Source organism: Aegilops tauschii, chromosome 5, assembly GCF_002575655.3.
Source record: "Aegilops tauschii subsp. strangulata cultivar AL8/78 chromosome 5, Aet v6.0, whole genome shotgun sequence".
NCBI classification, from domain to species: domain Eukaryota; kingdom Viridiplantae; phylum Streptophyta; class Magnoliopsida; order Poales; family Poaceae; genus Aegilops; species Aegilops tauschii.
The window spans coordinates 444017584-444029806 of record NC_053039.3 but is presented as its reverse complement, the minus strand read 5'-3'; the positions used below and the strand labels follow the sequence as shown (position 1 = coordinate 444029806).

Genomic DNA, 12223 nt, shown 5'->3' with positions numbered 1-12223 from the left:
AATTGAAATCTAAATCCAACCAAATGAAATCTAGATAGATACTTCATTTCTACCTAATGAAATGAACTAAGGGGAGCCAAACGGACGTGGAGTTTCTACACCTGGGCTCAAATGCTCCTGGTGTGAACTGTAAAATAAATAAAACAGAAAAACATTTCAAAAAATTCTGTTTTTTTTGTGGCATACTTTAAGCAATGTTTGTTGTGCATGCAAAATTTCATCACGAGATGACATTGGAGGAAGGCGTGGTAAAAAAAGCAAAATCGATGCTCTGAAAATGTTACTTTCAAATGCATTTTGAAGCTCTGATTTTGTTTCTTTGCCATAACTTTTATCAATGTGATTTCATGCACAACAAACATTTTTTAAAGTTTGCCAAAAAATTAGCATTATTTTTATTTTACTGTTCAGATCAGGAGCATTTGAGCTCAGGTATAGAAATGTACTTTCGTAGTCAAACTAGTTGTTAAAGACATTCTAGCTCTACTATCTAGCGTAGACTCGGTTGGTTAGGAACTTAGGATTACAAGCTGTAGAATTGCACGCACCAGCCAGTTGACCAAATAACTCAAACTGATGGGAAAGATGGGTTATGCATTTATACGTCAACACTTCTCCTCGGCTCTTATACCATGTAGAATTGCACGCACCAACCAATTCACCCAAAAGCTGAAGTTGATGAGGAAATGTGGATTATGCATTTATACGTCAACACAAACTAATGACATCATTAGTAATTGATGCCATCATTTCCCGGGTGTGGCACCATTTACGGAGAGCCAAAAATAGCCCCCAATAACTATTGTTAACCCAGTTTTTGTTACCAAAGCATGTGTAATTGCCCACCAACTTCCCTCGCCTTTATGGAAAGATGATCTTCCCGTGTAATTTTGGCGGGCTGAAACCGCATGAACTTTCACGCTCGGACACCCTAGCACTGCTGGAGCCAGCCCATGCTGCCGCCGCCGCTGCGAGGCCACACCGCCGCTGTCAAAATTGGTCGCCGTCGGCGAGCCCCAACCTCCGGTGCCTGCTTCCTCGTCTCCACCGCTACCACTCCGACCTTCTAGACACGTCCAAGACGATAGTCGCGTCCTCCTGCTACCTCCCTTGCGGCGCGGCGCTCCGACCATCACTCGGCATCGTCGCTGGCGACGTTTTCGGTCAACCCCGACAACGCCACCAACACCATTCATCGCAGCTTACTGTGGGCGTCCGAGTGCACGCACATGCACGACGGGATGCACGACGGGATATGGCCGAAGGCGAGCACATGTTCGTCGGCCGTGTGCCCCTGTACCACGCGCGTGTGTATCATTGGGTCACTGGCAGGTGTGCCACGATGATCACATTATGAGATTAGGGGGCTAAAATGGATTTACGAAAAATAAGTTTATAAAAACTGGGAAATGTAGTTGTCAGACAATTTCTCCTAAATAATATGATCATCCCAAAATGAATTTGATGGAAAGTTTTTGACATGAGCTATTGGAGTTGCTCTAAGCAAATAAATCACCGTTGTATGCACTGTTGCACCAAAGTAAAAATACATATTTATACTTCCTTTTTCTACTGTGTATACTTTTTCACGAAGAAAATAAACTTCGTGTGATAAAGTAATAATTACTGTATATAATGAACGAATTAGGTGTGCCATTAATCAGGTGACGGGACAGAAGGTGATGTGGTAGGTGGCGGCGCCGGCGCAGGTGAAGGTGGAGCTGGCGTCGTCGTAGGCGTAGCTGTAGGCGGCCGGGCAGGCGGCCTTGAATACCCGCGAGTAGTTCGTGGGCCCGCACTTCGCCGGCGTGCCGTAGTCGCCAGTGCAGCAGTAGCGCGCGCTGCCGTAGGCGTTGCACGCGCTCTTGCACGCCACCACCTCGCCGGAGCCGGACACCACACGCAGGTCCGACGGGCACACCGCGTTCACGTCGCCCGCGCACGCTGCGGCGCGGCAGGCACCGCCGTCCCCATTGTTGTTGGGCGCGATGGAGAGGGGCAGGTTGAATCCGTCGACGAGGCTGACGTCGTAGAAGTCCTGGCCTCCTCCGCCCGGGGCTGCGAGGGTGATCTCAGCGAGCGTGACGGGCGGGGCGGGCCCGTGGCCGGCGCAGGAGACACCGCCGGTGCCACAGTCGGCGGTGGCGCAGGCGAGGCGGCCCGTGGAGGCGTCGACGGCGCAGCCGGTGCGCGCCCAGAAGTTGCCGGACCAGGCGCCGGAGGACGGGGCGGCGAGGGCGTCAGTGGCGCCGGGGGCGAGGTAGAAGCCGGTGCGGGCGAGCCGCGGCGATGTGGCGCCGTTGAGAGCGCCCACCCACACCGGGTGCTCGCACGCGTTGTGGAAGCTGAACGACCTCGCCGCCGCCGCCTCCGGCCGACCGTTGGTGGCGACGCCGAGGAGAAGGACGATGGTCAGGTGGAGAGGAAAGAGTTTGGTCAGCTGCCTGCACATGCTGCAGGTGGAAGAAGCTCCATTGCCTTTATCGCCGGCGGCGGCCTTGGACATCATCAGTCGGTTGGAGACGGGAAGAAGGCCGGTCACAGGAAGCAGCTAAGCTAGGTAGAACACCTCGATCGATTTATCGATCCATCCATCTATCTCGTCAAATTTATAGTAGTGCGTGCCGACCTACAAGAAGCAAGTAGGGGCGTGAGTACATGTCATGCACGCACGAGACTGTCTATGAACCACAGGAGTAGGTAGGTAGATAGATAGACGGGATAGGTGATAGGGGGTGCGTGCGTGCAGGAGAAAAACTGAATTGCATTTTTGGTGTGGAATTTATTAATTTACTTCTTTTGCGAGTGTTATTTATTTATACTTTTGGTGGCTCACGTACATACGCTTGTCGCTTGGCATGGGCTAGCTGCATCCATATGTTCATCATATACTGCTAGACAGAGTGGCGCGTTCCGCTGCGCCGGCTATAGACACATGCGAGTTTAGAGCATCTGCAGCTGTTCGGTCCCCAGGGCGTTGAAAAAAAGCCGTCTGGGGATGAACCGGCGCTAAACTGGCCTTTGGGAACGACTTCGTTCCCGGTCATCGGTCCACAGGTCACCGCGGGCTCGGCGATATTCCGTACAAAATATTGCAAACTAGGCGATTTTGACACAAACTTGGCGAAATTTCATTGAAATTTGTAAAAAAAAAACATAAAAACATGCAAACTACGCTTACTACTACTAGCCATTGCGCCCGCGTCCACCGCCCGCCATCTACATGCCGAGAAGTCTGTAGAAGCGGGTGTAGTCGCCACCGCCGCCGCCGTCGTCGTCGCGCGCCTCGCCGGTGCCGCTGTCGTCCCTGCTGCAGCCCTGGCCAGGGTCGCCGACGCGCGGTGGGGCGCTGGACGGCCCGGCCTCGTCCTCCTCGTCACTGTCGAGGACGATGACGCAGCCCTCCTCGCGCCCGCGGCGCCGTGCCGAGAGCTCCGCTTACGCCCGGCGCTGGCGGAGCACCTGCTCGCGGACATAATCTTCCTTTGCCCACTTGAGGGCGGACTTGTCGTCGGGGGCCACCATGTCGACGTGCTCCGGCTTCACGGGGAGGGAGCGCCGGGCACCCTCGTTGACCATGCCGGACCAGGCGGAGGGAGCGCCGGGAGGGCCGGGCACCCTCGTTGACCATGCCGGACCAGGCGGAGGGAGCGCCGGGAGGGCCGGGCACCCTCGTTGATGACGAGGGCGCCACTGCGGGTGCGGCGCCCAAGTGGCGTCTCCTCCGGCTCGGGCTTGACGGGGCGGCACGCCGGCGAGCCGGAGCCCGACGACTAGGACGACCCTGGCTCCATTCGCCGTGGCCTCCAGGAGCTGCCACGGCGGCGAGAGAAGGACGGCCGCGGGTACTCGAGGCGCGGCACATTGCCGGTCACGATGTGGTCGAGGACGGCCTCGAGGGTGCGGCCTGGCACACCCCACCACTCGCGCCGGCCGTCGGTGTTGAGGCGGCCACGGGGGATGACGCCGTTGGAGGACGTGATCTGCTCCTCGCGGCGGCGCGCGAAGTACATGGACCACATGGTGTGGCTATCGGGGGCGTAGCGCGGCTTGTTCCGCTGCTCCTCCATCAGGGACGAGCGGATGCGAGCGATCTCGGCCCGCCGTGCCGCCCCTTCAGGCACCGGTGGCACCGGGACGCCGCCGGCGCTCAGCCTCCACGCGCCCGGCACTTGCATGTCCGGGGGCGCCGGATACTCGGCCTCGTAGAGGAGCCGCGCCTCCGGTTCTTGGAGATGGCGGCGGCAGAAGCCGGTCGCCGCCGCGCCGTCGCCTGGGAACATCTCGGCCATTTGTTCGTCGGCGGGAAGGGGGGAGGGTGCTGCTTTGTGCGCCGGAGAGCAGGGAGAGTGTTGCTTTGTGCTTCGGAGAGGGGGGAAATAAGAGTTGTGGCGTCCACCAGCGGGGAGGTCGCCTTTTATAGCCGCATCAGGGCGGCGAGAGGCTGCATGCTGGGCGACGCGTGGCGGCAGAGGGCGGAACGCGTGTCGCGGCGCCTTCACTGCGCCGCCCTTGAGGCATCAATGGAGGATGACCGGCGCGGCAGCCTTCTGCTACCTCTTGAGCATGCGTTGGTCTTCCCTTGAAGAGGAAAGGGTGATGCAGCAAAGTAGCGTAAGTATTTTCCTCAATTTTCGAGAACCAAGGTATCGATCCAGTAGGAGACTACACGCAAGTCCCTCGTACCTGCACAAACAATCAAGAACCTTGCAACTAATGCGATAAAGGGTTGTCAACCCCTTCACGGCCACTTGCAAAAGTGAGATCTGATAAAGATAATAAGATAAATATTTTTGGTATTTTTGTTGTATAGATTGAAAAGTAAAGATTGCAAAATAAAAGACGGCAGAAATAGCAAGTTGATAGGAAAATAATATGATGGAAGATAGACCCGGGGGACATAGGTTTCACTAGTGGCTTCTCTCAAGATAGCATAATTTACGGTGGGTGAACAAATTACTGTCGAGCAATTGATAGAAAAGTGCATAGTCATGAGAATATCTAGGCATGATCATGTATATAGGCATCACGTCCGTGACAAGTAGACCGAAACGATTCTGCATCTACTACTATTACTCCACACATCGACCGCTATCCAGCATGCATCTAGAGTATTAAGTTCATAAGAACAGAGTAACACATTAGGCAAGATGACATGATGTAGAGGGATAAACTCAAGCAATATGATATAAACCCCATCTTTTTATCCTCGATGGCAACAATGCAATACGTGCCTTGCTGCCCCTGCTGTCACTGGGAAAGGACACCTCAAGATTGAACCCAAAGCTAAGCACTTCTCCCATTGCAAGAAAGATCAATCTAGTAGGCCAAACCAAACTGATAATTCAAAGAGACTTGCAAAGATATTTAAATAATGCATAAAAGAATTCAGAGAAGAATCAAATATTGTTTATAGATAATCTTGATCATAAACCCACAATTCATCGGATCTCGACAAACACACCGCAAAGAGAATTACATCGAATAGATCTCCAAGAAGATCGAGGAGAACTTTATATTGAGATCCAAAGAGAGAGAAGAAGCCACCTAGCTAATAACTATGGACCCGAAGGTCTGTGGCAAACTACTCACACATCATCGGAGATGCTATGGTGTTGATGTAGAAGCCCTCCGTGATCGATCCCCCCTCCGGCGGAGCGCCGGAAAAGGCCCCAAGATGGGATCTCACGGGTACAGAAGGTTGCAGCGGTGGAAATAGGGTTTTGTGGTGCTCTCGGATGTTTTCAGGGTATATGAGTATATATAGGCGAAAGAAGTAGGTCGGTGGAGCCACGAGGGGCACACGAGGGTGGGGGCGCGCCTCCCTACCTCGTGCCCGCCTCGTTGCTTCCTTGGCGTCCACTCCAAGTCTCCTCGATTGCGTTTGCTCCAAAAAGTATCCTCACGAAGGTTTCATTCCGTTTGGACTCCGTATGATATTCCTTTCCTGCGAAACACTGAAATAGGCAAAAAAAACAGCAATTTGCACTGGGCCTTCGGTTAATAGGCTAGTCCCAAAAATAATATAAAAGTGCATAACAAAGCCCATTAAACATCCAAAATAGATAATATAATAGCATGGAACAATCAAAAATTATAGATACGTTGGAGACGTATCAAGCATCCCCAAGCTTAATTCCTGCTCGTCCTCGAGTAGGTAAATGATAAAAACAGAATTTTTGATGTGGAATGCTACCTAGCATAATTCTCGATGTAATTTTCTTTATTGTGGCATGAATGTTCAGATCCGAAAGATTCAAGACAAAATTTTAATATTGACATAAAAATAATAATACTTCAAGCATACTAACAAAGCAATCATGTCTTCTCAAAATAACATGACCAAAAAAAGTTATCCCTACAAAATCATATAGTCTGGCTATGCTCTATCTTCATCACACAAAGTACTTAAATCATGCACAACCCTGATGACAAGCCAAGCAATTGTTATATACTTTTGATGTTCTCAAACTTCTTCAATTTTCACGCAGTACATGAGCGTGAGCCATGGACATGGCACTATATGTGGAATAGAATGGTGGTTGTGGAGAAGACAAAAAAAAAGAGAAGATAGTCTCACATCAACTAGGCGTATCAACGGGCTATGGAGATGCCCATCAATAGACATCAATGTGAGTGAGTAGGGATTGCCATGCAACCGATGCACTAGAGCTATAAGTGTATGAAAGCTCAACAAAAGAAACTAAGTGGGTGTGCATCCAACTCGCTTGCTCACGAAGACCTAGGGCATTTTGAGGAAGCCCATCATGGAATATACAAGCCAAGTTCTATAATGTAAAATTTCCACTAGTATATGAAAGTGACAACATAGGAGACTCTCTATCATGAAGATCACGGTGCTACTTTGAAGCACAAGTGTGGTAAAAGGATAGTAACATTGTCCCTTCTCTCTTTTTCTCTCATTTTTTTCTTTCTTTCTTTTTTTTGTTTGGGCCTTTTTCTTTTTTTATGGCCTCTTTTTTCTTTTCTTTTCTTCCGGAGTCTCATCCCGACTTGTGGGGGAATCATAGTCGCCATCATCCTTTCCTCACTTGGGACAATGCTCCAATAATGATGATCATCACACTTTTATTTACTTACAACTCGAGAATTACAACTCAATACTTAGAACAAAATATGACTCTATGTAAATGCCTCCGGCGGTGTACCGGGATATGCAAAGAATCAAGAGTGGCTTGTATGAAAGAATTATAAAGGTGGCTTTGCCACAAATACAATGTCAACTACATGATCATGCAAAGCAATATGACAATGATGAAACGTGTCATAACAAACGAAATGGTGGTAAGTTGCATGGCAATATATCTCGGAATGGCTATGAAAATGCCATAGTAGGTAGGTATGGTGGCGGTTTTAAGGAAGGTATATGGTGGGTGTATGATACCGACGAAAGGTGCGCGGTATTAGAGAGGCTAGCAATGGTGGAAGGGTGAGAGTGCGTATAATCCATGGACTCAACATTAGTCATAAAGAAATCATATACTTATTGCAAAAATCTATTAGTTATCGAAATGAAGTACTACGCGCATGGTCCTAGGGGGATAGATTGGTAGGAAAAGACCATCGCTCGTCCCCGACCGCCACTCATAAGGAAGACAATCAATAAATAAATCATGCTCCGACTTCATCACATAACGGTTCACCATACGTGCATGCTACGGGAATCACAAACTTTAGAACAAGTATTTCTCAAATTCACAACTACTCAACTAGCATGACTCTAATATCACCATCTTCATATCTCAAAACAATAATCAAGTATCAAACTTCTCATAGTATTCAATGCACTATATATGATAGTTTTTATTATACCCATCTTGGATGCTCATCATATTAGGACTAATTTTATAGCCAAAGCAAATTACCATGCTGTTTTATAAGACTCTCAAAATAATATAAGTGAAGCATGAGAGATCAATAATTTCTATAAAATAAAACCACCACCGTGCTCTAAAAAGATATAAGTGAAGCACTAGAGCAAAATTATCTAGCTCAAAAGATATAAGTGAAGCACATAGAGTATTCTAATAAATTCCGATTCATGTGTGTATCTCCAAAAGGTGTGTACAGTAAGGATGATTGTGGTAAACTAAAAAGCAAAGACTCAAATCATACAAGACGCTCCAAGCAAAACACATATCATGTGGTGAATAAAAATATAGCCTCAAGTAAAGTTACCGATAGGCGATGACGAAAGAGGGGATGCCTTCCGGGGCATCCCCAAGCTTAGGCTTTTGGTTGTCCTTGAATTTTACCTTGGGGTGCCTTGGGCATCCCCAAGCTTAGGCTCTTGCCACTCCTTATTCCAAAATCCATCAAATCTTTACCTAAAACTTGAAAACTTCACAACACAAAACTCAACAGAAAATCTCATGAGCTCCGTTAGTATAAGAAAACAAATCACCACTTTAAGGTACTGTAATGAACTCATTCTTTATTTATATTGGTGTTAAACCTACTGTATTCCAACTTCTCTATGGTTCATACCCCCCCGATACTAGCCATAGATTCATCAAAATAAGCAAACAACACACGAAAAACAGAATCTGTCAAAAACAGAACAGTCTGTAGTAATCTGTATCAAATGTATACTTCTGTAACTCCAAAAACTCTGAAATAAATTGGTGGACGTGAGGAATTTTTCTATTAATCATCTGCAAAAAGAATCAACCTAAAAGCACTCCGCGGTAAAAAAATGGCAGCTAATCTCGTGAGCGCTAAAGTTTCTGTTTTTCACAGCAAGATCATAAAGACTTCACCCAAGTCTTCCCAAAGGTTCTACTTGGCACAAACACTAATTAAAACATAAAACCACATCTAAACAGAATCTAGATGAATTATTTATTACTAAACAGAATCAAAAAGCAAGAAACAAAAATAAAATTGGGTTGCCTCCCAACAAGCGCTATCGTTTAACTCCCCTAGGTAGGCATAAAAGCAATAATAGATCTAGGTTTTTTCATCTTTGGTGTGCAATCCATTAGTGGATCTCATAATAGATTCATAAGGTAATTTAATTTTCTTTCTTGGAAAGTGTTCCATGCCTTTCCTTAATGGAAATTGGAATCTAATATTTCCTTCTTTCATATCAATAATTGCACCAATCGTTCTAAGGAAAGGTCTACCAAGAATAATAAGACATGTAGGATTGCAATCTATATCAAGAACAATGAAAGCTACGGGCACATAATTCCTATTTGCAACAATAAGAACATCATTAATCCTTCCCATAGGTTTCTTAATGGTGGAATCCGCAAGGTGCAAATTTAAAGAACAATCATCAAATTCACGGAAACCTAACACATCACACAAAGTTTTTGGAATTGTGGAAACACTAGCACCCAAATCACACAAAGCATAGCATTCATGATCTTTAATTTTAATTTTAATAGTAGGTTCTCACTCATCATAAAGTTTTCTAGGGATAGAAACTTCCAATTCAAGCTTTTCTTCATAGGATTGCATTAAAGCATCAACGATATGTTTAGTAAAAGCTTTATTTTGGTCATAAGCATGAGGAGAATTTAACACGAATTGCAACAAGGAAATATAATCTATCAAAGAGAAATTATCATAATTAAATTCCTTGAAATCCAAAATAGTGGGTTCATTGCTATGTAAAGTTTTGACCTCTTCAATCCCACTTTTACCAATTTTTGCATCAAGATCTAAAAACTCCGAATCATTGGGACGCCTTTTAACTAAAGTTGACTCATCTCCAGTCCCATCTTTATCAAGATTCATATTGGAAAACAAAGATTTAATAGGGGACACCTCAATCACTTTTAGATCTTCATCATTATTGCCTTGAAAACTAGAAGAACACGCATTTACAAAGCAATCCTTTTTAGCACCCATCCTAGCGGTTCTTTCTTTGCACTCGTCAATGGAAATTCTCATAGATTTGAGAGATTCATTGATATCATGCTTAGGTGGAATAGATCTAAGTTTCAAAGAATCAACATCAAGATAAACTCTATCCACGTTCCTAGCCAACTCATCAATCTTAGGCAATTTTTCTTCAAGCAAGGCATGGAAATTCTTTTGCGAAATCATAAATTCTTTAACAATAGTCTCAAAATCAGAGGGCATCGTATTAAAATTTCCATAAGAGTTGTTGTAGGAATTACCATAATTGTTAGAGGAATTACTAGGGAACGGCGTAGAATTAAAGTTTCCTCTATACGCGTTGTTACCAAAATTGTTCCTACCAACAAAATTCACATCCATAGATTCATTATTATTCTCAATCAAAGTAGTCAAAGGCATATCATTAGGATCAGAAGAAACACTCTTATTAGCAAACAATTTCATAAGTTCATCCATCTTTCCACTCAAAACATTAATCTCTTCTATCGCATGAACCTTTTTACTAGTAGATCTTTCGGTGTGCCATTGAGAATCCTAAAGTGATTTCCACAAAAGTGCCTCCCGCGGCCGAATCTAAAAGATTTCTAGAAGCAAAATTCAATCCGGCATAATTGTTTTGTATAATCATCCATAAATTCAAACCATGTGTAGGGCAATTATGTATCATTAATTTCATCCTCTCCCAAGATTGTGCAACATGCTCATGATCAAGTTGCTTAAAATTCATAATATCGTTTATAAGAGAGATGATCTTAGCGGGAGGAAAATACTTAGAGATAAAAGCATCTTTGCACTTATTCCACGAATCAATACTATTTTTAGGCAAAGAAGAAAACCAAGTTTTAGCACGATCTCTAAGTGAAAACGGAAATAGCTTCAATTTAACAATATCATTATCCACATATTTCTTCTTTTGCATATCACACAAATCAACAAAGTTGTTTAGATGGGTAGCGGCATCTTCACTAGGAAGGCCGGAAAACTGATCTTTCATGACAAGATTCAACAAAGCAGCATTAATTTCGCAAGATTCAGCATCGGTAATCGGAGCAATTGGAGTGCTAATAAAATCATTGTTGTTGGTATTGGAGAAGTCACACAATTTAGTATTGTCTTGAGCCATCGTGACAAACAATCAATCCAACACACAAACACAGAAGGAGCAAGCGAAAAGAGACGGACGGAAAAAAAGGGCGAATAAAATGGCAAAGGTGAAGTGGGGGAGAGGAAAACGAGAGGCAAATGGCAAATAATGTAATGCGAGGGAGAAGAGTTTGTGATGGGTACATGGTATGTCTTGACTTGGCGTAGATCTCCCCGCAACGGCGCCAGAAATCGTACGTTGGTGGGAGATCAAATCTTGACTTGACTTGGTGTAAGCCTCCCCGGCAACGGCACCAGAAATCCTTCTTGCTACCTCTTGAGCATGTGTTGGTATTCCCTTGAAGAGGAAAGGGTGATGCAGCAAAGTAGCGTAAGTATTTCCCTCAGTTTTTGAGAACCAAGGTATCAATCCAGTAGGAGACTACACGCATGTCCCTCGTACCTGCACAAACAATCAAGAACCTTGCAACCGACGCGATAAAGGGGTTGCCAATCCCTTCACGGCCACTTGCAAAAGTGAGATATGATAAAGATAATAAGATAAATATTTTTGGTATTTTTGTTGTATAGATTGAAAAGTAAAGATTGCAAAATAAAAGGCGACAGAAATAGCAAGTTGATAGGAAAATAATATGATGGAAGATAGACCCGGGGGACATAGGTTTCACTAGTGGCTTCTCTCAAGATAGCATAATTTACGGTGGGTGAACAAATTACTGTCGAGCAATTGATAGAAAAGCGCATAGTTATGAGAATATCTAGGCATGATCATGTATATAGGCATCACGTCCGTGACAAGTAGACCGAAACGATTCTGCATCTACTACTATTACTCCACACATCGACCGCTATCCAGCATGCATCTAGAGTATTAAGTTCATAAGAACAGAGTAACGCATTAGGCAAGATGACATGATGTAGAGGGATAAACTCAAGCAATATGATATAAACCCCATCTTTTTATCCTCGATGGCAACAATACAATACGTGCCTTGCTGCCTCTGCTGTCACTGGGAAAGGACACCGCAAGATTGAACCCAAAGCTAAGCACTTCTCCCATTACAAGAAAGATCAATCTAGTAGGCCAAACCAAACTGATAATTCGAAGAGACTTGCATAGATATTTAAATCATGCATAAAAGAATTCAGAGAAGAATCAAATATTGTTCATAGATAATCTTGATCATAAACCCACAATTCATCGGATCTCGACAAACACACCGCAAAA

The 12223-nt window shown here is 45.2% G+C and overlaps 1 protein-coding gene across 1 annotated transcript; it reads right to left on the bottom strand.

Annotated features, from left to right (window-relative positions):
* Window positions 1–1500: 1500 nt before the first annotated feature.
* LOC109773442 (thaumatin-like protein 1b) lies at window positions 1501–3158 on the bottom strand. The gene has a single exon (XM_020332140.4). The coding sequence runs from the start codon at window positions 2507–2509 to the stop codon at window positions 1661–1663; it is 849 nt and encodes a 282-aa protein (XP_020187729.1). The 5' UTR covers window positions 2510–3158; the 3' UTR covers window positions 1501–1660.
* Window positions 3159–12223: the final 9065 nt, after the last annotated feature.